At 32.1% G+C, this 25,715-nt stretch overlaps 4 protein-coding genes and 1 pseudogene across 5 annotated transcripts; 2 read left to right on the top strand and 3 right to left on the bottom strand.

The window, feature by feature from the left end:
* Positions 1-4,268: 4,268 nt before the first annotated feature.
* LOC111283878 (uncharacterized) lies at positions 4,269-5,228 on the bottom strand. The gene is made up of 3 exons (XM_022872520.2): positions 5,064-5,228; positions 4,809-4,897; positions 4,269-4,672 (listed from the first exon to the last, which is right to left on the bottom strand). Exons 1-3 carry the CDS (start codon positions 5,085-5,087, stop codon positions 4,522-4,524), a joined length of 264 nt encoding a protein of 87 aa, XP_022728255.1. The 5' UTR covers positions 5,088-5,228; the 3' UTR covers positions 4,269-4,521.
* A 1,309-nt stretch (positions 5,229-6,537) lies between these two features.
* Positions 6,538-8,757, top strand: LOC111283404 (COBRA-like protein 4). Its single transcript, XM_022871936.2, has 6 exons — positions 6,538-7,005; positions 7,103-7,182; positions 7,274-7,730; positions 7,849-7,996; positions 8,081-8,358; positions 8,454-8,757. The coding sequence occupies exons 1-6, from the start codon at positions 6,954-6,956 to the stop codon at positions 8,735-8,737; spliced, it is 1,299 nt and encodes a 432-aa protein (XP_022727671.1). The 5' UTR covers positions 6,538-6,953; the 3' UTR covers positions 8,738-8,757.
* A 137-nt stretch (positions 8,758-8,894) lies between these two features.
* LOC111283403 (COBRA-like protein 1) lies at positions 8,895-12,855 on the bottom strand. Its single transcript, XM_022871934.2, has 6 exons — positions 12,403-12,855; positions 11,588-11,667; positions 10,806-11,262; positions 10,292-10,448; positions 9,900-10,177; positions 8,895-9,556 (listed from the first exon to the last, which is right to left on the bottom strand). Exons 1-6 carry the CDS (start codon positions 12,503-12,505, stop codon positions 9,264-9,266), a joined length of 1,368 nt encoding a protein of 455 aa, XP_022727669.1. The 5' UTR covers positions 12,506-12,855; the 3' UTR covers positions 8,895-9,263.
* A 3,132-nt stretch (positions 12,856-15,987) lies between these two features.
* On the top strand, positions 15,988-19,981 carry LOC111283522 (uncharacterized). Its single transcript, XM_022872120.2, has 6 exons — positions 15,988-16,288; positions 17,121-17,502; positions 17,925-18,121; positions 18,426-18,570; positions 18,947-19,100; positions 19,547-19,981. Exons 1-6 carry the CDS (start codon positions 16,230-16,232, stop codon positions 19,570-19,572), a joined length of 963 nt encoding a protein of 320 aa, XP_022727855.2. The 5' UTR covers positions 15,988-16,229; the 3' UTR covers positions 19,573-19,981.
* Positions 19,982-21,073: 1,092 nt separating this feature from the next.
* LOC111283858 (receptor-like protein kinase FERONIA pseudogene) lies at positions 21,074-24,006 on the bottom strand (annotated as a pseudogene). Its single transcript, XR_016341108.1, has one exon. The product of XR_016341108.1 is annotated as a receptor-like protein kinase FERONIA pseudogene (transcript).
* Between the last annotated feature and the right edge of the window lie 1,709 nt (positions 24,007-25,715).

Genomic DNA, 25,715 nt, shown 5'->3' with positions numbered 1-25,715 from the left:
CCACGTTCATCTATTCTTATTCAATGAAAAATTATTGATTTTTTAGATACAATAATTTATGTATTTTGTATAATGTAAAATATAAAAATTTATATATTTATATCTATTTTATATAAAAATTATATATTTTAATTTTAATTTATATAAATATATAAAATATAATTTTTTAATTTTATTAAATTTATATATAATTATCATTAAAATTTTAAATTATATTATTTTTTATATTATATTAATATCATATCATCATTTTTTTGTATTTTATATTATCATCTCTTTTCTTTCTCCCTCTCTCTCTCTCTCTCTCTCTCTGATATTCCTTCGGCCTTTTCTCTTGTCATCTCGCTCACTGTTAGTCACCCTCCATTTGGTCCCCTATTTGTCCTTTTATTTTCTTTTCTTGACCCATATACCACTTTCTTCTCTCATTCTTATATGATCCTATCCCATTCCCCCATTAGCACACGTTAAACTTTTACCTTCGGTAAAAAGTGAAAATTCTCGTGTAAAAAATAATAAAATCAGTAAATAAACGAATTCATTTTCCTCGACAATCGTAATTGCATTCTTGTGAAAGCAATTCAAAAATAAATTTTTACATACGTTGAAATGATATAAAAGAAAAAAAATTAAAATTAAAAAATTTCAATTCAAATATATTCTCTCAAATTTCTTTGTCAACATAATTAAATTTTATCTTGTGTCATATGGATTAAAATTCGCAAGGATAAGATCAAAATAACAACAATAACAATAACAACAACAATAATGTGTATATATAATACAAAATTTAAAAATAAAATTTATATATTTTATTCATATTTTAGACTATTCGAACTATTATATTTTCAAAATCTTCATCATTTTCCTTAATTATGTTTAGTCAAAATTATGGTCTTAACTTTGAAAATTTTATTATAAATGGCATACTAATAATCTCCTCTTTTGGATTCAAAGTTTCAAAAAAATCAAATTTTAATTTATTGATAAAGCTAAATGGCTAGCGAGATATAATTAATAAATTTGGTCTATTATAAAATTGATTTGCTTAATGATCTCTCTTTTAAATAAATTACCCTTCTTCACATTTCGAATTTATTAATAATAAATAAATTTTGCTAACGAATGCCCGAATAATATTTTTTAAAACTAGTTAACATCTACTTTTTTCGTCTTAGGTGTCAGATTGAGTTCTTTAACTTATATATAAAAATATTTTTTCAATCTTATTAATATCTAAAGCAATCTTTTTACCATTGGGAAAACATCAATTAAGTATATACATTTGCTTTCTCTCTCTCTTTTTTCTTTTTTTTTTTTCGTATAAACTACCAAAAACAACAATCTTTTTCTTGGTTCATGTTGATATATAGGTGTAGAAAAAAATAAACCCAATTTATCAAAGAAGCATGTTACCTCACATTGACATGTCAAAATCTGCTATTGTTTTAATTTGATAGAGGTGGACAAATGGTTAAGGATGAAAATGATTTCTTATAAAATCGAGGATATTCAAAATTATTACAATGCAAAAAGTATTATTGAAATCGATTCAATAAACATATTGTGGGAATGTTCATAATTTGATTTTAATTGAATTAATTTAATTTGATCAATCAATAAGTCATAGAATTAATTTTGATCGGTTAATTAAAATGATTTTAAAAAGTTTTGGTTTTCAATTAATTCGATTCAAAATCGAATTTACTATTTTAACAAATATATAACAAATCCAAAAATAAAATAAAAAATAGATGAAATAGATGATTTTATTTCATAAATTATTAGAGTTTCTAACATAATAATTTGATATTTGAATATTTTATTAGATAATGTTATTTAGTTGTTTAAAATATAAGAAATTAAAAGTTTAAAATATAATTTAGTTTAAATATATTTATTATTCAATCAATTAAAACTTTTAATCATATCAATGGAATTAAATTAAGTTAGTTAATTTTTAAAATTAATAAATTCAATTCGATTAATAAAAATAAAATAAAATAATTTAATTAATTTAATTTTAAATAATTCAATTCAAAATTAATTAAATTGAACAAATAAACACCCCAACAAATGACATCAAAACCAAAAAATTAAATTGGATAAATTGATAAAGCTTAATGAATAATATAAATTTCTTCTCTGCTATCATTATCGAAAAACACGTGTTTTGACTTTTGATGGAGAAAAAAAAAAGAAAAGAAAATAGAAGAAATTTTGCTTGCGCATGCTTTGTAACATAAGATGCCTTTCAACGTACAATTCTCTTTAATGGGCCAATGTTCAGATCCTGACTTTGTACGTAAAACAAAAGTCATTTGATATATTATTATAGCTACAAAGCTGAGAGACCTCCGATTGGCTTTACAGCAAAATCTCCTCCGATTGCATGCAAAAAGCAACAAACATTATTGCTTAAATAATTCTATAATGGAGGAACATCAATCTTTCATGTAATTTTGATCAGTCATATCATTTAAAAAAAATTAGATTATAATATTATTGACAAAACAAGTCTTATTCATTTCAAATCATTCCTTAAAAAATAATCCTTATTAGCCGATCCCATGTCAAACTCATTTTTCCTCTTAAGACCCGCATTCATATATATTTTCCATAAATGATGGTTAAAGGAGAGAAAACCATTGATGGCATATAGTATTTTTAAGCTAAGAGATTATTAGCTGAAGATAAACAAAGGGTTTTTGCCCCAAAGCGTGTGCTTGCAACCAACATTTTTTGCAAAAGATTCTTAGCTTTTGGTTGGTTCCCACAGCACAAGCTGAAGGGCACCACACCTCCCATGTGTTAAAGGTCCCCATTTTGATTTGTTTTGATGCTAATGTGCTTGTCTTTGCCGTTGTTTCTTTCATTCCCTTCTTTGCAATTCATAAAAGAAAAAGAAAATTTTCCTTTCTCTTCCCATTTAGCCCACATTGGGTAACCTTATGTTGAAAAAGGGGTACCAAAGCCATGTGATCTGGTGGCTGCTTGGCCACAATGAGGATGAAACTTAGCTCTGGTGTGGGGCTAACCTTCTTCTCCAATAATCAAACAATAAAACAATGCCCAACTGCACGTTGCCCCCTCGTGGGTTCATCGTCCTTGCTAACATTGCAGACAATGACAAGTACCATACAGTTTAAATGACCCTAAAACACATTAATTTTGCTTCAAAGAAAAAAAAACCTGCAAAAATTGCATTTCCCTTGTGTACGTATATAAATGTTTGTTTTTCTGAACAGGCATCCTTTTAGATTCTGTGTACCTTTCAATTCTATCCTTCCTCCAGTCTCTATTATTATTTTCAACTAAAAAAGTAAGGGGCTTTTTTTTCCTGAAGAAAACAGGTCCAATCTTCAACATATTGGATAGGAATATTCATAAAACAACTTAGCAGAGGATTCTCCAAAAGAGTTGCCTGTCTATCACTCAAAACAGCATCTTTTTTTCTGGTAAAATACTAGAGATGTGGAACAAAACACTACATAGCTTTATATATATACTACTATCAAGTTATCCTTTCTGATGCATTATCTATACAATAATCTCCATTTGCAGATAACTTCTAGAACAAAAAATTCTGATTTTTTTATTACTTTAGGCTATAGCTTTTGTGCCTGGTAGCGTGGAAAGGTAGCTTAAGCCTATTTAGTTAAACCTTGCTATATCAAACTAGTTAGAACTGTTGCATAGGCAACAAATCGAAATCTCAACCAAACCATGGTCAATCAACAAAGTATGTACATATATGTTAGAAGAAAAGGAATTCTGTATTCAATAGCATGAGAAATACTGTACAAAGTTGTTCTATTTAAGCACAAAAGACTCACTAATTAAGTAAAAATTTTCATAAGACATCGTAATCATAACATAATCTTAGATATTATTCTAATTACAATATCATAATCTCTAATATTACATTAACCATATATATAATTATATTGTATATTAAATGAAATCCATAGAATGCTTTGAATCAGCAATAACATGAACCCCATTATTTCCATTATTTCAGGCAGGAAACATGGTCGGAGCAAGCAAGCTAGCTGCTATATATCCAAAGAAGGGATATTAGGTTAATGATCATGCAGATCTAAAGATTGATCATTTCATATAAAACTAAATGAGATTTTGTATCATAGCTTTTAGTTTCTTGCATATTTATTGTTATCCAAAGATAGCCAGCACGTGTTCGATAAACCCTTGTAAACCAACCAACCTCACATGCTCTACACAAAAGCGTGGATAGTTACTGCTAAAAATTCACAATTGACCTCTTTTCTTTATTTCATGATCATAAAGTCAGAAAGTATTGATGTACTGGTTACATCAGTTTAAACAAATTAACATGTTGACCAAAAAAATTGAGTACAAATGGATTAAATAACAACGAGGCTATCATATATTATCTAGATAACAAGAAAATATTAGTTGTATATCATTCCTAAACTGAAACAATCCATTTTGTTTTTCTTCTATAATCAAAATACATGCAAGCTTATTGTTTTGAACTGATCATGATCTATCTTGAGAGAAGAAATGGTTAATGGCAGGCATGACTTCTGGGGGGCGGGTTCGCAGGAATTTGCGAAGTCCATGTTCAGCATATTTTTCTCCTTCCTCGTAGTTTTCTAGTACTGCCTTGCTACGGTCAGATTTTTTGATCCTGCATTAATATTAACCAAGTAACATCAACCGAGTAATTCGAGCATTGAAGTAAAAATTTTTCTTGTGTTTGAGGGAACATTTGAATGGCTAGAACTTGATATTTTAAGTTAAAAGTCTGTAGAAATTTTAATTACCTGACTGCAGGATTTAGGAAAACATTCCTTGTAAGCTGAAAGATGCACATGCTTGTTACAAAGGTCATGGCTCCTAGTAGGGGATACACCTGAATATATAACCCAAATCCATTATCAAACGAAAATAACAAAAAAAAAAAAAAAAAGGTAACAATTTATACAAAGGAATATCTGAAAACTTTTAAATAAAGTTTTATATATATATATATAAATATTATATTATATTAGCATTTGGCTCCATTTTTGCCTCCTTACCTCTGGCTTCATCCAACGCCCCATTAGAAAACTTTTCTTCTTCTTTATCCGAAGTGAAAATAAACCTTCAAACACTCTTCCAGAAAGGGTTTGTCAATTGCTTCTCCAGGCAGAATTTGCAGATTACTCTTTGAACTTCAATTCGATGCAGTTTGAGTATTTATAATGTTAATATGATTTAAAAGACGCAGCCTAAGAAAGTTTACCCTGCTTGGCTTTCAGCGGGCTATATTTAACATTTTGACTTAATCTTCCAATTGAAGGCCAAAAACCAGGTGCTTTAGCCTCTTGTTTTTCTTAAGTAGATAACTTTGGAAATATTTTTTAGCCTCATTGGGTTGACAAATTTGGGTTTGATTTGAAAGATTCAGTGGAATGTTCTGATTCTCTTGGAACTCATCCTATAAAACAATTTTTTTTTTTTTTTAAATACTTGGTAATGACTAGGAAGAATTTTGCTTTTTTGGACATTGGAATTTTCTTATGGACTTGACTTTTTGTTATGTGTTTTGTTTTCCCAAACTTACCCATCATTAAAATGCTAACTTGCTTGTTTCGACCAGGAATAATCAATCGAGCTTATCTCTAATATTTAATTAAAGAAAAAAATATAGCTGTCAATGACTTTATAGTTTGGTGATGGTATTTTTTTTCTTTGTTTAATCTTTTTTTATTGAAAGCTTTATAATTATTTTCTTTTTCCTCCAAAACATGTTAAATTTCACAAGTTTTAAACATGAAAATAATCTGTCTTTTGTTTTTAAAAAAGAGGAAAACAAATATAGAATGCCATGGATTTTCTACCAAAATATTATCCTAGAGTTTGGGGATGTTCAGGCCACAAAGGTTGGGCAGCCTGTGTAGTTGAATCTTCAATTATATAGAAATGGAAAAATCAAGGCTCAAAAGTTTTGGGCTTACATTAGGGCTAGGCCTAACCTTGAGCTACTATCACGACCTGCTACAAGTCCAAACCTAAGAGGATCGAATAATGCCGTTTGTTTGGGTTGGTGTGGGAAAAAGATAAGAAATGATCGAACCCGAGACCCTAAAGGTATATACAAGATTCACTCCCGCCCGTACTCCCGCGCGTGACACAAGCGGTGCTAATGCTGCACGACACCAACTACTACTTTGTAGTATAACCATGCCAAGTGTAACAACAATTAATGGAAAATAATTTGGAAGTTGGGCTAATTGATTTGATGAGTGCTGGTGCTTTACCTGTACGAGATTTTCCAATTTCACCAATGGCCTATTGGGAACCATGGGTGGGAGAGTTCATTGCATTTTAGTTCCTCTCAAAAAGCTGAGGAGGGCCATAAATTAAGAAAGAGAAGCATGTGAGAAAATTACGGGTGAAGCATTGGAATGATTTGTTGGATTGTCTTTTTTATTGCAAGGGAACTCACTACTTGTCCCTACATTGTTTTCTTGCCTCTAACTCTTCCTTCTCGTTTGTACAAAACCAGCCTTCTGGAAATAAGTTAATGTTGTTAAAAAAATCCTCTCAAAGTCACCCTCAACGGGGGCTGTTGAGATGTGGTCAGACAACTCAAGTCTCCCGCTTAGTCTCAAACCTAGCAGTTGCTTCAAGTTATGGAAAGCGAAAAAACCAGAAGCTGAGAGGGATATATATAACTGTAACACACAATACAAGTACTTAACAACCAGTTGGTGAGCCATACTCCTAACTCTAGATGATTCCAATATTGGAAATGTGGAAATTTGTTACTTATCTTTCTTAACACTCATACAACACAACCGATATTTCATTGCTGAAGAAGAAAACTCAAGATCAGTTTGCATTCAGCAGTTGTTGAAACCCGAATTCAGGAAATTTGCTTAAAATTAGAATCTAACTCCTGTCATTGCTACAAGTCTGTGGAGATGAGATTTGTCATCTCGGCTTTGTTTCTTCTTGTGCTCTTTTCTCATGCAGGTGAACATTTGTTCAGTTCCTAGAGTTTTTCCTTTGGTTGGTTCATTTCTGTTTGTTCAATGGTCTTGCATTTAATTTCTTTGCTTTGTGGTTGCAGCGGCATATGATCCTTTGGATCCAAATGGAAATGTAACAATCAAATGGGATATTGTGTCTTGGACCCCAGATGGCTATGTGGTAAGCGCTAAATGTTGATCAAACAAAATTAAGTTCAACCATCAATGATATATCCAATATCTGAGCTTCTGGTGCCAATAACATTTTCCAGGCTGTTGTGACAATAAACAATTTTCAAATGTATCGGCACATCATGAGTCCTGGTTGGACCGTTGGGTGGACATGGGCTAAGAAAGAAGTGATATGGTCCATGGTAGGGGCTCAAACTACTGAGCAAGGTGACTGCTCCAAGTTCAAAGGAAACGTACCTCACTGCTGCAAGAAAACCCCCACAGTTGTAGACCTGCTCCCTGGTGTTCCCTACAACCAACAATTCACCAATTGCTGCAAAGGTGGAGTGCTTCCAGCATGGGGTCAAGACCCTCAAGCCGCAGTCTCAGCTTTCCAAGTGAGTGTTGGATTAGCCGGTACTTCAAACAAGACTGTGAAACTTCCCAAGAACTTTACTTTACTTGGTCCAGGACCCGGATACACCTGTGGTCCTGCAAAGGTTGTGCCTTCCACCACTTTTCTCACCCCTGATCGCCGCAGAAAAACTCAGGCCCTCAGTAAGTTCTTTTGGCTTGCATGATCTAGATTTATCTGAATTCATGGGAGATTGATCTCCTTGACAAAATGACATGATCCTAATTTTCAGTGATTAATCATGCCTTCTGTTCTATGTAGTGACATGGAATGTGACCTGCACTTATTCACAGTTTCTAGCTAGAAAAAACCCGAGTTGTTGTGTATCTTTCTCGTCTTTCTACAATGAAACAATCACTCCTTGCCCATCTTGTGCTTGTGGATGCCAGAACAAAAAGAGCTGTGTCAAGTAAGCTGCCATTTCTGATACCTTAACTTGATTTACTTATTAGAGAGCATTAGCATGAAAACCTTGAAATGAATGATGACGCAGGAGTGATTCCAAGATTCTTAAAATGGTGGGAGTAAACACTCCACGGAAAGATAACGCCCCTTTGCTTCAATGTACGCACCATATGTGCCCGGTTCGGGTGCACTGGCATGTCAAGCTCAACTACAAGGAGTACTGGCGTGTTAAGGTCTCAATCACCAACTTCAACTACAGGATGAACTACACACTTTGGAGCCTCGTTATCCAGCACCCTAATCTTAATAATGTAACACAAGTTTTCAGCTTTGATTACAAGCCTATTGTTCCCTACGAGTCAATCAGTGAGTACTTTAACAAGTTCTGTTTCCTTACATTTCTCGGTACAGTTAAATTATTGTCTGATAATTATGTAATCATGCTATTGGTTTATGCGCAGATGACACAGGGATGTTCTATGGCATGAAGTACTACAATGACCTATTGATGGAAGCAGGGCCATTTGGGAATGTTCAATCAGAGGTGCTTCTTAAGAAGGACGAGGACACCTTCACTTTCAAGCAGGGATGGGCATTTCCAAGGAAAGTCTATTTCAATGGTGATGAATGCATGCTACCCCCACCTGATACATACCCATTTCTACCAAATTCCGCCCATCAAGACCTATTCTCCATCTTAACACTCATTGCTGCAATGCTTTTCTCATTATTGACTGCTTGGTGATTGTTTCTCATGGAGTATGAAATGATGGGAGAACTAGCAATGAAAGTTTTCGATTGGAAAGATTTTACCAAGATTACAGCGAGCACAAGTGAACAAATTCAAAATTCTTTAAACGAATCAGAAAGGCATTTTGCACCAAAACTCTAGATGCACACTCTTCATAACAAATATACTCATGAATTTCTAATAGTTTCCTGTATTACACTGCCATAAAATAGATGCTTTCCAAGTTTCTCAGTTAAATGACTTATGTTTGTTACAACTGTAATAAAATATTGTGGAAATTCTACAATCAAGATGGTAAAGTACAGAAATGAACACGCATACAACAGCACAAGTGTTCAAATCATAGTGAATTCACTGATCATACAAAAGAAACCACTGCACCTTCACACGCTTGAACCGCCTACAGTCACTAAAACAAACGTGGGAACTTCTTGCTATGCCAGTTGTACGTTCTAGAGTTGAACTGATCCAGTCAAAAAGGGAAGCATACCAGATTTTGCAGTATAAAAATGATTGAAGTTTACACGTATCCGAATAAAAATGCCATTGCTGCCAAGAGAGTCATCATCAGACCAAGTGTGGAGACAAGCTGGTGGGAACTGGCATTGGGCAACCAAGGATAGGAATCAGGAGGTGGCATAACACAATTATCTCCATTGAAGTAGATCCTTCTTGGGAGAGCCCAACCCTCCTCAAAAGTAAAAGTTGATTTATCCTTTCGGAAAAGTAGCTCTGACTGCACGTTACCAAGCGGACCAGCTTGAGAAAGCAAATCGTTGTAGAATTGAACACCCCATAACATGGCAGTATCATCTGTTGAATAAAATAAACAAACAAAAATGATCCTTTTAATACCTTTTGAAACAAAAATGTTGACCATAAATTAAGAAATAATTCACAGATTTCATGCACCAAGTGATCCACATCATGCATGAACCAATTACTCTCCCCAAATGTTTTATTTTGCTCTTAGTTCCCATTCCTTCCATTACAGAGAATCCAGAGATGAGTTTTATCTAAACTATTATTCCACTCTTAATGACATAAGATGCAAAGGGCACAAAACATACAAAAGTGACCAAGATCAATTGAACTTACTTATTGCAGTATATGGAGTTAAAGACTTACAAAAGTGGCCAAGATCAATTGAACTTACTTATTGCTGTATATGGAGTTAAAGACTTATAGTTAAAGCTGAAAATCTGAGTCAGATTGTCAAAGTTGGGATGTTGCACAACTAAGTTCCATTGCGTGTAATTCATATTGTAATTGAAATTAGTAATTGTGATCTTAACCCGCCAGTACTCCTTGTAGTTAAGCTTAACATGCCAATGAATTCTGACTGGACACATATGGCTTGTACATTGGACCAAAGGTGTATAGCTGTTTGTCCCTGTACTTGGAACAACTGATGCTATATGTGGAGCTTCTGGACTGCACATTAGCAACAAAAAGCTTTAGGAAGCAATAAACAGATAAGATAGAATCATCTCCAACCAACATAAACTATGTGCAACAAGTCTCATCTTTTTGGCTGAGAGAACTTACTCTACACAGCTCCCCGGCTGAGAAGTATTTTGGCAGCCACAAGCACATCGAGGGCAAGGTACTATGGTGTCATTATAGAAGGATGAGAGAGAGACGCAACAAGTGGGAGTTTTCTGAGCTAGGAATTGCGAATATGTGCATGTAACATTCCATGTCACTGTCATAAAGAAGTAATGTCAATTACAACCATCTATACTGATACAAGTTCTAATTATATATGAGATGAGAATATTTGTTTCCAAAAACTTCTTTGTACAAAGCAATTAACAAGCACAATCTATAAATTATTAGATGCTGTACGTCAATAAAACGAGCTTCCAGCAAGAAAAACCATATCCACTGAGGTCATCCTTCTGTAATAAGTCGGTAATAATAACAATTTCAGCCAATTGCAGTACAGTTCAGAATGTCATTTTTCCAAAGTTCAGCGATGAGAAACAAGACATGACATGCGGATTAGCTAAAAGAATATGAATAAATATATGGCATTCTACATCTTAATCAAGTAACTTACTCAAAGCTTGTGTGACTCTTCTTTTGTCTGGAGTAACAAATCTACTGGGTTTCACAATTTTTGCTGGTCCACAAGTATAACCAGGCCCTGGTGCCTTCAAAGTGAAGTTCCTAGGAACTCTAACTGTCTTATTCGTGGTTCCAGCTTGACCCACACTCAACTGGAACGAGCTTCCTGCAGTGGCTGGATCTTGCCCCCATGAGTTTAGCACCCCCCCTTTACAGCAATTTGCAATCTGCTGATTATAAGGAGTTCCTGGCAATAAATCCACAACTGTTGGGTCCTTCTTACAGCAATGTGGTATGTTCCCTTTGAATCTTGAACAATCCCCTTGTTCAGTTGTTTGCCCTCCCATCATGCTCCAAATCACCTCCTTCTTGGCCCATTTCCAACCTAATGTCCACCCTGGTGCTTGGATATGGCGGTATTGCTGGAAGTTATAGATTGTGACAACTGCCTGCTCATTTCATTGAGAAGTTAATCTCACATTTTCAGCCAATAGGGACAATAGGTACATCAAGCTTAAGGCAGAACGATGTCTGGTCTGCAAACCATGTTTCTTCATTTGTTTATCTAAAACGAAACAAAAGTTTTAATTCTACCTATTGATTGATATCCAGTGTTACCAGCATTAGTGTAAAAGAATTTTGAAAACAACAAAGCTAGTGATTCTAGGTTTCTTCCTTTGTACTAGCCATGCTAGATAGCTAAATTATCAAAGTTTAACTTGCATCTACAAACTTCTGCATGTACTAAGTAATACAAAATGAAACAATACTTACAACATAGCCATCAGGAGTCCAGCTCATGATATCCCATTTGATTGTGATATTTCCATTTGGGTCCAGAGGATCATACGCTTCTGACCATGAGTTAAAAAAAAAAAAAGAACTAAGAAAAAAATACATTTCCAATACCAAATCCTATACTATGATAATAACAAACTTACATTAAGAAATGAAGCAGGAAAGCAATATTAGATAATCACTAGTCAGAAAGAATAAAAGGACCAAAGGTTCACAAAGTTTATATTCTGGCTAAATCAATAATGATAGGTAAATAAGGTACAGATGACATGATGTAACTAGCAAACAGCCTCAAAAACTTGTGTTAATCTCAGCCTTTGACATAATCATTACACAAGTTGTCTTGTTCATAAAAGAGATCATATTTCTTTGCAAATTCATTAGTCTAAAACGAAAATTATTTGACAATAATTAAAAAAAAAATTTTATTCTTCATTTCATATTTTTATATCTCATCATAACTGGAAATGCTGTTAATAGTTACATACTTACCAAAGTAAAGCTCTCTCAAGAACTGAAAAAACAGAATCAAATTTTCCACAGAAAATCCCTAGCCCTTATTGAAATATACAATTATAGAGCCAAATCCCAGGCAATCCAGCAAAAAGCCATTAAAATAAACATAAAAAAATTTTTAAAAAAAATAAAAGAACTTATATATAATTAAAGAAACCCGATATTGCCAAACTCATCAAAGAATTAAAAAAAAAAAAAAGAAAGAAACCAACCAAAGATTCCAACTTTGCAAACATTTAAAAAAAAAAAAAAAGAAAGAGAAAGATTTTACAAACCTGTTGCAGTGAAACTCGAGCAAAATAGAAAAAAGAGAAGCAAAACGCTGAAAGAACCTAGCTTGAAGAAAGATCTAGTAACGAACAAGAAAAGATTAGCCATTTCTTTGCTGCAAAGAAAAAATGTTCTTTTGGATTTAAAACTTTTTTGTTCTTGACTTTGGTTCAAGATCTGTGTTCTGTGACAGACAGGGAAGACTCAGATAAAGAGAGAGCCTTTTGGAGAAGACAATTTGAAGTAGTGGAACACTTTAAGCCCACTGAAAGACTTTTGCTTTTTTTTTTTCCTTTTTTTCAATTAAAAGATGATTAGTGGAAAACAGAATTATTTGGGGTTGATTTAATTTGAAAGAAAGAAATTAAAAAAATAAACATGGGTTGCATGTACGTGCTTGTTAGTCAATATAAACGGAGGAAAAAAAGAGCTGGCGTGATTCAGAAGGAAGAAGAAATACAGTGATATAATTACAGCTGAGAGTTGATGCATGCCAGTTGTTTACGTGTGAAACAGCAGAAAATGACAGCTTAAACTAAGGTTTTGGAATCAGCACATGTTCTACTTCCAGAAGAAGATCCTAGCTGTGAAGCTTTGACTCATTTGTCTGTCATTAAATAAAGACACAGCCACTCAAACTTTAACAATTAGCACATCATTATTTTCAAATTCATATATCCAATATCCCATTTACTGAGTTTTTCCTTTGTTTTTGTTAGAAAGGGTTACGGCTTATGCCACGATTTTTCATGTAGTGATTGACTGAGTTTTCATGTGGTTGTTCATATGACCACAAAGAAGGCTTGTGGTTCACATGAGGGTCAAATGAGCTGGTGATTTAGCCCTTTAATGGACTTTTTATGCCCTTAAAGTGTCAATTTTTAGTTCTTCCATCATGGCCGATATGATCACATAGAGACTTAATTTTTTTTTTAAGTTTGTCATTATTATATTTTTAATTTAATTTTTTTAATAAAAAATTGAAATATTTCATTAAAAATTCATCTAATAATCATTATAATTTCAATTTCGTTATTTTTGGATAAAAATATTCTATTAATGCAAATAATAAATTTTCATCAATTCTATAGTTTTATAACAAAAATAATCAAGAAAATGTTCAAAGAAATTGAAGCACAATGTAAATTTTTAATATTATTTATAATACAGTGGCAATTTTGACCTTAATCTCAAAAAAAAAAATTTATGAAGTTAATTAACAAATTTCTTTCATGTTATTGGAGTCTCAAAACCTTTTGCTAACTGCACATTGCATAAGTCTATAATTGACCTTTAATTTAAAGTTTAAGCATCATTATTAATAATATTAGATAAAAATTAAAATAACAGTACTTGATTAAACTAAACAGCCTTTTGTTTTCCACAGTTTTTTCCAATTTGATTTTTTTTGGTTGTTTTTCATGAAAATTTCCTTTTTTTTGTGTGTGTTAAGATGTGAAACTGACATAATTAATGATGATCTTATGATAATAAGCGTAACAAATCCAACTATTTTAGGATTAAAACGAATTAATTAACTAAAAATCATGGCTTATCATCCAATTCCATATTTGATCATCATTTTAGGAAAGAGGATCAGATAATAAATTTAAGGGGAAAAGGGGATTAAATAATAAATTTTACAGGGAAGAGTACTATATACGTAAAGGTGTTCAAATTTTTTTTTTAGAACCATGACTCATGTCTATCCTCTAATCACATCATATATAATATTATATTACAATATATATATATAAATTTAATAAAATTTATCTACGTGAATATTTAAATAGATAATTTATACTATTAATATGTAAGATATTGTCAAATAATTTCATTAAATCAATTATTTAATTTTTAAAAATTTTAAAATTTACATTTATCAAAATTTTTTCAAATATGTAAAAGTTATTTTAATTTAAATCTAATAAAATATATCTTCTTATATTTTGCTCTTATCCAATTCAAATAATTTTTAAAAGTTAAATTCTTAAATTTTAAAAATCATAAAAAAATTATACACCATATAAATTAATATTCATATAAATTTAAATAAATAAAATTTATGATTAGATTACTATTATTTATCAAAATTTTTATTTTTTTATAATTTAAATAAAAAAATATTTTATCTCAATTCAAAATTACGCACATTTCTAAATTTAAAATTTTACTAACTTTTTTATCTTAATTTAAAATTAAACTTTGATAACTAAATTTTTAAAAATTTAAATTTTTTTAAAATTAAATAATTATTAAATATATATTTATGATTTTTTCTCATTGCCAATATATTTTTTTTTGTCACAAAAGTTTAACAAGATAAAATTTTAAACTTAAATATGAAAAGGTCTTTCACATATATCACATGTATAAATCTTAATTTTTATATTAAAATAATATATACTTTTTAAAAAATTATGTAATTGTGAATAAAAGATTAACTTTTTCATTGATATTTGTATATAATTTTACTTTCATAATCTAAAACTTTCATAATACTTATTTAGATTCTTTCATAATAATTTATATATCGACAATTTTTTTAATTTTAAACTACAAATTATAAATGATTATGATTATTTTTATTTATCTATATATAATATAAAAATTAATATAAATTAAAATTTTAAACTATAAAAAAAATGTAATAAAAAAACTCTCATGAGTAAAAAAAACTAGTATAAAAATAAAATTAAACCAAAAATATACCTTTAAGAGAGACCATTAAGAGCTTAAAGTATTTCATGTTGAAATAATATCAATTTAAGCAATAACATTCAATATAGCATTTGTAATTGTTTCTTATTTTTAAATTGCAGTGAATGTTATTTTTTAAATATAATTATAAAAATAAATTAGATTAAGTAAATTAAGTTAGGAGATTATATTTGATATAATATTAGTATATAAATTTTATATATAATCAGTGAATAAGATGTTGACAGTTTATTAATAAGCAAATAATAATCCTTAAAATAAATTTATATAAATTAAAATAAGTTACTTATAAAGAAGTATTATTATTTGATTCAATTCATTAATGAGTTATTCTCATTTGATTTATTGTCACTGTATAAAAGATAACTGATTCACTATCAATGTGTTATCCTCATTTGATTCACTATCAGTATATATAAGCCAATTGATTTATTGTTAGTGTATCAAATATAAATTTTTAAGTTTAAAATTAATTAATTTTAAAATTTTTAATTTACATTTAAACTTTTTATCTAATTACATATTTAGATGGAAGGATATTATAAGTTTAAATTTTTTTGAACTCGTAATTTTTAAATATCAACTAATTAAAAGATAATTGATTTTATTTATTTTATTTTTATTTGAAGAATGGGCGTGCAAACAATTAATAAAAAAACATAGTCCCCTCTCTTTGACTAATTCTAATTTTGTAGATGATTTATTAGCTATCGCATGGTTTTAATTTTGAATAAATGATGGGATTATTTTCTATGTTATTTGGACAAATTCTCAAAATAAGACAGCTTTTTGCCCTACTGTGGTTTTCCAGTGAAAAAGCGCCCTCAATTGTAATAATATCTAAAAATAAGTAAGGAACAGAAACACTTCCAGTCAACAACTTCCAAAGCGGTGAAAACAAATTCATAAAATTTTTTTTTCCTTTTTTATTAATTTAATTAACATTTTTAAAAGAGAATTATTTTCGCTCACTGAAATGCGGGAACTTTAGAGAGGAAAAAACCAAAATTTCATCTGTTTCGCTGTTTTATTGAAGGAAAAAATGGATTATTAAAAGAATTAATTTTAGGGATTTTTTTTTTGTTTCAAATTGTTTTAGTTTGATTTTACAATGGAAGCTTCGAGTTCTCAAATACGGACGTTTGGTCAGACGGAGATCAATTGGGACAAGTACGTACCTTTATTCTTTAATTTCTTTAATTAATTGTAAAGTTTATTTCTTTTATCAGATCGAATTTTAGTTTTTTTTAAGCTTTAATCTTTTTACTTTTTAGTTTGCTTTTGGATTCTTGTTTTTAATGAAAAAAATTGCTCCCTTTTAGTGAAAATTTTAAAATTTTGTTGATTTTGTAATCAAGTCTTAGGTTTAGATCGGTTGATTTCAATCTTTTAGTTTTTTTTTTTTTTTTTTTGTGTGTGCAATGGCTTAATGGGTTAAATTCAAGATTTGATTTTTATTAAACTGTTCAAATGATTGAATCACTTCCTCTAAGATGGTCATTTTTTGGTTTGTTTAATCCAAAGAATTTGATATTATTGTTGTTTAAGAAATTTGTGATGGGGATAGGATTTTAGTATTTTTAGATGAATTAGGGTGAAAAGAGAAGAAACAACTAGTCTTGGGTTTTTTTTTTGGATGAATGGTGCCTCTTTAGTTGTGAAGAACCATGTGCTATTGTTATCCTTTACATTTCTTGCGTCTTTATTCCTTTTAACTGCTTAATAAACTTTGAACATTTTGCTTAGTAGATTGCACTTAATTTCATCAACTTTTGATCACTTTGTTAGTGGATGGAACCTCATTCGGCTAATAGTGAAGAATTTTGAATAGGATAAATTTCAAACAATGGAAGTCTTGAGGGCAATCCTTGTCAGATGAGTGTCGCTTTCCTAATGCTCTTTGTGATTAGTGTTATCAGAGATCTGCCAATAGTTTCTTTTTCCTACTGTGATTTTTTGTTTGTAACTCTTTCATGCTTATTAGTTTTGCCTGTTGATGCAGACTCGACAAAACTAAATTTTACGTTGTAGGAGCTGGAATTTTTACTGGAGTTACACTAGCATTGTACCCAGTATCTGTTGTAAAAACTAGGCTTCAGGTTGCTTCGACGGAAACCGTTGAGAGAAGTGCATTTTCTGTTATCAGAGGCATATTGAAAACAGATGGAATCCCTGGTCTCTATCGAGGGTTTGGAACAGTCATCACTGGTGCGATTCCTGCCAGGGTTATATTTCTTACTGCTCTGGAAACTACAAAAGTGGCTGCTTTCAGAATGGTTGAACCATTTAAATTCTCTGAACCTACACAAGCAGCTATAGCTAATGGAATTGCTGGAATGGCAGCATCACTATTTTCTCAAGCTGTTTTTGTTCCCATTGATGTGGTCAGTAGTTCAGATTCTTACATGAGAAATTTTCTCTCCTAGCTTAATTTAGTGTTTTATTTAATTATATAAGCAAAATTACATGGTCACATACATGCTGCAGCCTTCACTTAGTTCAATGAAATTGTTCTCTCCCTACCCCCCAACAAAAAAAAAAAGAAAAAGAAAAAATAATTTCATGGTTATGTGTACACTGTATGCATATATAGCCTTTCTAATTGAGATCCTGCTAGAAATATCTCATAGTAGGGGTCTGGATGACTGTTGTCCATACTCCAGACTCTCTTTGAAATGCTTTAATGCAGAGTAAATTTCACTCAATCTAGTAAAGTTGCTGTCCTTCTTTTTGCTCTTTTTCCCTTAAACCAAAGCCAGAAAAAAGATGTGCACGAGTAAATTTCTTTCTCTTGAATTATGTGCAGATTAGTCAAAAGTTGATGGTACAAGGATACTCAGGCCATGCAAAATACAATGGGGGTCTGGATGTTGCTCGTAAGGTTTTAAAGTCTGATGGAATCCGAGGGTTATACAGAGGATTCGGTCTGTCAGTCATGACTTATTCTCCATCCAGTGCTGTATGGTGGGCTAGTTATGGCTCAAGCCAGCGTGTTATCTGGAGGTTAGGTGTGATTGTTTTTGTTGTTATCTTCTCTTTTTTGTTTTTGGTTGGGTTAATTTGCTTTACAAAAAAGGGTTGAATGTGCTTTTAGAGCTGCTAACCTTAGAACTCATTGCAACCTTTAGATCAAACAACTAATTATTGCCTAATACACACTTGTTCTTAGATCAAATGTGGGCTTCCAAAGGGTTTTTTTTTTTTTTTCTTTTTCTCCATTAAGATTTTGGGTGTGGCAGAGTTTCTGGCATTCCATGCATTCTTCTTGAGTTAGCTCGCATTACTATGTGTACTATCATTTTTGTAGGTTCTTAGGCCATGGCGCGGACCTAAAGGAAGCTACTCCTAATCCATGGACAGTAGTGTCAGTGCAAGCTGCCGGAGGAATCATAGCTGGTGCTACGGCTTCCTGCATCACAACTCCATTGGATACTATTAAGACTCGCTTACAGGTTTTCTTACGGCCTTGTTGACATTAATTTTCTTTGTATTTTTCTTCCTCTCCTTGTTGACTGCTACATGTCTTTCTTTCTTTCTTTGCATTGTGGTTTAGATCATTCCATTTTCAAAATTGTAATTACACTTTCTTTTGATTATTTATAATTTATGTGGTATTCCTATTACAGCATTTTTTCCATCTAATTATAGTAAGTAGACCATTTTATTTGAAGGTTGAAATACCTTATCTTCTCAAATGAGAACTGTGATTACCCCCTTTTTTCTTTTCAAGATTCATATAATGGTTGTTTGGTCAACATACTGCTTATTTTTATGGTGGTGTTCATTTTTTTTTTTTTTTGGTGGTAATTAGTTGTTTCTGCATTCCAGGTGATGGGGCATGAGAAGCGACCTTCTACTAGACAAGTTGTAAAAAACTTAATTGCCGATGATGGCTGGAAAGGTTTGTACAGAGGGTTGGGTCCAAGATTCTTCAGTATGTCAGCATGGGGAACCTCAATGATATTAGCATATGAATACCTGAGTATGGACCCTTTCCTCTCTTCTACTTTTTGTACTTTCTTTTAGTGTAAAGGGAATGATGTAATGTGTAAACTACAACGACCTTTAATTTCTGGACTTTGATAACTGAACCTGGGTTAATGCAAATTGAAGGTACTGCTGGTATTACTATATTTAAAATAATCATTTCTTCTTTGTTCCATAAGCTGATCATGCACTGCCATCTAGATCTCTCAGTTATACATCTACGTTCTGGAAATCCATGTTGATAGCTGCTATGAATCCATTTGATTGCATTCACGGATAGATTGTTTCTCTGCATTTAGTCATGCTTATAGTTCCTCTTTTACGGGTGTGTGCTTCAGTTTGCACTTTTAATGCTGCCGTTGTCTTTGACTTGTGTCTTCTTGTTTCCTACCTTAGTCATAAGCTGAATTCAGTCCGAAAATGTTTTTGTTTTTCTTTCAGAGCGTTTATGTGTGAAAGATGACTAGAAGTGACCAACAACAAATAATTTTGCTTCTTGCCACATGAAGAGCAGAGATTTAGTTCAATGGCTGACTGAGAGTCATTATATTTCAGAAGACAGCCATGCCAGACGGTCTCAGGTTATTTTCTTGAACTATCCACATTAAGAAATGGCCTGCAATTGTGCGGCAAATTTTGGTTATCTTCTTATAGAACCCAACTTAATGAGTTTATTAAACAGATTAGTTACTGATTTTTAAGAGACGCATTGGATGTGGCTAAGATTCTTTGATGCTTGTTTTTTTTTTTTCCTAGAGGATAAAAACTTCTGACAGTTAGAAACTGAAGCAAGTAGCTTTGTGTCTCTCTCTCAAAAGGCAATATCAATTGTATCTTTACACAGATTTTTAATTAGGCACAGTTATTTGATCTGAATTTTGTTCTTGGATCTTTAAATTTATGTTATGCTCTAAGCTATTTTGAAATAATGGATATTTAAACCAAGTGTCACTGCTAATAATTTTTTTTTACAAAGCATGAAGTCTGACTTAAAACATCATATGATTTTTATTTTTATTTTTTATAAAAGAGGTTGCATAAAAATAAAAAAAAAAATTGAAAGTGCTGAAATTTAAATTTTATATTTATTAGATGTCATTTGTTAAAAATGAAATAATTATATGAATCAATTAAATTTCATCAATTTTTTATTATTATTTTGATTATTTCTCACTTTATGGACTTGAATTGTCTTAATTTGGAAAATGGAAACAGCGTGGAAAAGAACTTTATTGTTGTTTCCATTTGCTTTTATCACGTTAACTCCATTAAAAAGATCAGTATCTGTAAGAAAGGTTCAATGAAGAATATTCAAGCAGTGGTTGTTAGTGTGGAAAAAAAAAATTAAAGTTGGTTGTTAGTACAGTAATTTTCATTTCCAGAACCTCCTATTGTCACATGTTAAGTCATTGGGTCTTCTAATAATCCAAATAGACTCTGATCTCTTAAAAATACGCGTATTGACCTACGTGGCTGAGTCTTCGAATGAATTAACCTACTATTTATAGCAAGTATAAAAATCAAGTTATTAAGTACCAAAATGAAAATCAAGTTATTGCCATTTGATTTAATAATAAATGTATATATATATGTTGGTCAAACTGAACATAAAAGGCAGTTTTTTTCTTTTCTGTTATATTAGTATTTTTATTTTATTTTCTACTTTTATTTTTTATTAATATTAGATTAGTATTAATTAGTGATTTCGGCTTATTAAGTCATTTTGGTGGCATCAATTTTAGTCTTACATTTTGTTTTTATGAATCTTGAAAAAAGTAGATATCGAGTAAAGAGATTATATTATAAGAGAAGCAAGGAGGTCAAAAATCACATTCAAGTCCTTCTTTCTTAAAAAAATAAGTTGTTGGAAAATTTAAGATCAATTTACTTTTAGTGATGAAGCCTGGATCTTCATAAACTGCAACAACTAAATGTAAATAACGTTTCACTCCCATTTACGAGATGGGATGAAAGCTTCCTCTGCTAATTTCACTCTTATTTCCAAAATTTCACTCATATGCTAATTTAACAATTCATCGAAGGAAGAAAACCAAAGCACACATTTTTTAATGATACAAATGCACGCAATCTAAGAAAGCTGCTAGATTTTGGAAGACAGAGAAGAAAGTGCTTAAAACTAGATGTCCTGATTGACTTGGGACTGATCTCCATCACCAGCTTGACATGTTTGTTCTGCTTCCTCAATTTCTTGCAACTGCAGAGCAAATTCAAGTCTCTGCGCTACATCGTTCATCGTGGGCCTTTCTAACCCATTTTGACGGACACAATTTTCTGCAACCTTAGCATATGCTCTTAGACAGGTAGGTGAAATTTGATCTTTCAAAAAGGGATCGATGATTTGACCTATACGATCATTCTCCACACACTTCCGACCCCAATTGGCTAAACTGATTTGTGAATATTCTAATTTTGAATCCACAGCTGGTCTAGCACACAATACTTCGAATAGCACCACCCCGAATGAGTAGACATCCGATTTCTCCGTTAGCTGTTGTCGCCTGTAATATTCGGGATCCATGTAGCCAAAAGTACCCTTCACCATTGTTGTAACCGGAACATTTGTCATGCTAATTGGACTCATTTTAGACAAGCCAAAATCTGAAACTTTAGCCACATAATTCTCATCCAACAAAATATTTGTGCTCTTAACATCTCGATGAATGATTCGATAAATTGCCCCTGAATGAAGGTAATCTAATCCATAGGCTGCACCAATACAAATTTTCAGCCTCTGTTTCCAGGACAGAGGACTTTTGTCTTTGTTATAGAGGTGATCACGGAGGGTTCCATTGGCCATATAATCATAGACAAGAATCATTTCATTATCATCGTTGCAATATCCGATGAGAGACACGAGATGAATATGTCGAAGCTGAGAAAGCATCTGGATTTCTGTCCAAAACTCTCGTGCACCTTGTTGGGACTGGGAGTTTAATCGCTTGATTGCGACTGCACGTTTTATTCCCTTGATGAAACCCTTGTAGACTTTACCAAAACCACCTCGTCCAATAACATAAGAATCATCGAAGTTGCTGGTTGCTGCTTGGATTTCAGCGAGAGTAAAACAAAGGCATAGTTTGTCTGGCAATGATGAAGTTTTTCTTCGTTCCATGGATTTTCTTTTGATAGAACAGAGTCGCTTTTGTCGCCAGAAAATGAAGGAAAATAAAAGGCACAATAATACTGCAGCTCCGCCACCGAGGGCACCTCCAATAATGGCCCTATTAGGGGACGAAAGTTTCAACTTCTTTTGCTCAGGTTTTGGTGGTGTAAGACTCAAAAGCGGGTCAGGATTTGGCACTGCAAGACCACCGTCTGATTTGTTGAGTCTAAAAATCTCTAAACCGTTCAGGATTGCATCAGCAAACTTTGAACCAACGTCTTTGCTAGGGTGTAACGCTAGCCACAGATCTTGTTCACTTTGACCTGATCCATTTGGGATCAACACAACGTAATCTTTGTACATCGGCTTGCTATTACCGCCACTCTGGTCAATCATGTCGACACTAAGGTCAGCTGTTTGATTATTGATGTATATATCAAACACGCGTTGACCTACTTTCATCACTTGCAAGTCAATCTCGCAAAAATGAAGCCTAAGGAGGTAGTTGAAGCCAGTATCAACAGAGAAAATCCATGTCAGATTGTAATTCATGTTGATTTCCGGATTAGGACCCATAGTTCGTGATGTACTGTAGACAATAGCAGGAGCCGTATAAGCCGGAGTTTCTTGGGTGTATGTGATTGTAACATTGGACCGATGAGGCGTAACACCTGATGCACCACCAAAGATAAAGGAGGAATCATCATGCCATGTTCGAAACATGCCTGTGTCTTCTACGTTAGCCACATCTTGTCCACCAACATTTAGACGATAAGCAGTTTCAAAAGCTGTGGTAATAGGAATATCAAAGAGAATAAATTTTTTATTAACAAAGGGCAAAGATTTTTCCCTGTCACCTCCATAAAGGTTGTCCGGTATAGAAACAACTTCAATACCGTTTACAAAGGCAACAGAGTTTGGCGATGGAGAAAAGGTTACATTTAGCCTCTCTTTGTCCAAGACTGGAACCATAAATTCTTTGATCAACGAGGCTCGTGGAGGAATTATAGCAGAAACGGTTAAATAGGCACTGAGATTTTTCAAGAGAACGTAATTGTTGGCGGTAACAGAGAAGAAGGAAGTGGTTCCATCAAAGCCAGAGTATTGAACCGGGTAGAAATAGAAACGGAGGAATTTGAGGCCAGGTAATACCGGAAAGCTATAAGTGAATTTATCTTGAAAAGCTCTGGCTGTCATGTAAGGAACTTGAGAAACAGATTGATCTTGACGTGAAGCTGCGGAAACAAATGAAACTTTTTCGGGATTAGAGGTAAAAAATTTGGACCTTTCATCAGTGACCCATTCCCGGCCATCTTCTGATCTTATAGCTGATGATGCACCACAGCTCAGGAGAATATAATCGATCGGTTTGTAGGCAGATGATTTGCCAGCTATAGTGAAAAGGAAGAGAAGATGGTAAGACGCCAGGTAGAAAATGAAAGGACTCATAGAACTGAGTCTGTTGGAGAGAAGGAATATTGTGTAATTGTGTATAGCAGGAGAAGTTTTGAAGCAAAGAAGCATCAAAGGTAGGATAAGAGAGCGGGAAGAACAGGGTAGGTTGCTTTAACTTTCAAGAGTGGTTCACCATTGTTCTGTCATTTATTAGACCCTTTGCAAAGTGAAGTAAACTAGAGATTTGTGATGGCAAGAATGCATCTTGTGCAGTTCTTTATGGTAAGGTAATTGAGACTTGACTGTATCATCTTCAGCTTAGTCCACACTCCATACACCACATTCAAAGTGCTTTCCTTCCATTGGATGGTTTAAAGTTCCCAACCCAAAAAAGGGGTAAGACTATTGGGATTTGTCTTGAATCTCATAATCTTACATCGAAAGTTGAGTTTGAGTTTGTTTTGTATCTCATATAAGAAGTTTAATAAACGTATAAAGGGTTTTACCTTTATAAATAAAATGTTTTATTTTTGATTTAGTAATCTTAGATAGTTAGATATCAAAAAAATAGTTAAGTGAGTAGGTTATTAAAATGTATAATTAAATTTTTGGTTAAGTTTTAAGTAAAAGTTTTTTGTGATTTTTTTTTAAGTCTCACAATTATAAATATTTATTTGTTAGTGGATTGAGTTTAGAGTAAATTATTTTAAATTATATCAGAATAAATATATTCATGTTTTTATTCTGCATTTAAGTTTGTTATTTTATACGTGGGTGTTACGTGCGTATTAATTTCCTTAACATTACTTTACAAAAGCACTCACCCAACTGTGGAAACGAGTAAAGCATAGATTGAATGCATATATTTAATTGGAGTTGATTTTTTGGACGGCATAGCTTTATGAGAACTATTTTAATACTGTTATTCACCCCTTCATTCCACGTTTTATTTGTGAATGACTGGATTTACTTATGAGAAGCTTGAAGAACAATTTTGAGTATTTATTTTATTGTGCATATATCTCAAATGATTTACTTTGGAATGACTGAATAATATTTACCGTGAAAAGCTCTAGCTGTCAGGTAAGGAAATTGAGTAACAGAAGGATCTTGATGTAAAACTGTGGATACAAATGAAAAATTTTCAGGATTAGAGGTGAAAATTCTGGACCTGTCATGATCAGTGACCCATTTCCGGCCATCTTCTCATATTGTATCTGATGGTGCACCACAGCTGGTAGTGAATAGGAATAGAAGATGGAGAGACAACAGGTAGAGCATCATGGGACTGATGAATTCAAGTCTGGGAATGTTTATCATTTGATTTTTCCAACCATATAAAGCTGATTTTTTCTGAAAAATTATCAATCTTTATCATTTGATTATTTCTTGCAAAATTAAAATATCCTGGAAAGGAACTTCACTTAATTGTAACACTAAATGTCATTTTTTTTAAAAAAAATAAAATGATTGTGTGATCAATTAAACTCCACCAATCAATTATCATTTTGATTATTTCTCTTTTGGTGGACCTGTCTTATTTTTTAAAATTAAAACAGCAACGAAAAGAGCTTTATCGTTGTCTCCATTTGGGGGGAAATTTTTTGATAATCGAATCATATCAACTCCAGTAAAATGATCATATCTATAAAAAAGGTGCAACGTAGAAAATTCAAGCAGTGGATATTTATAGAAAGTGTGGAAAAAAAATTAAAGTGGGTTGTTAGCACAGTGTGGAAAAAAATTCAATGAGTCATCTTATTATCCTAAGACTTTGATCTCTTAAAAATATGCATATTGACCTAGGTGGTTCGAAAGAATCAATCTACTATTTATAGCAAATATAAAAATCAAGTCACTAAATACCAAAAAAAAAAGTTATTTCCATTTGATTTAATGATAAATGAATATATGTTGGTCAAATTGTACTTTAAAGACTATTTTTTTCCTATTATATTAATATTAATATTTTTATTTTATTTTTTTAATTTTTTTATCAGTATTAAATTAATATTAATTAATGATTTTGATTCGTTGAATCATTTCTTTCTTGATTAAATGGTGGCATCAATTTTAGTCTTATATTTTGTT

Source organism: Durio zibethinus, chromosome 3 (assembly GCF_047325235.1).
Source record: "Durio zibethinus cultivar Kanyao isolate XHJ-2024 chromosome 3, ASM4732523v1, whole genome shotgun sequence".
NCBI lineage: Eukaryota > Viridiplantae > Streptophyta > Magnoliopsida > Malvales > Malvaceae > Durio > Durio zibethinus.
The sequence above is the reverse complement of the archived record's forward strand: the minus strand, read 5'-3'. Positions and strand labels throughout refer to the sequence as shown.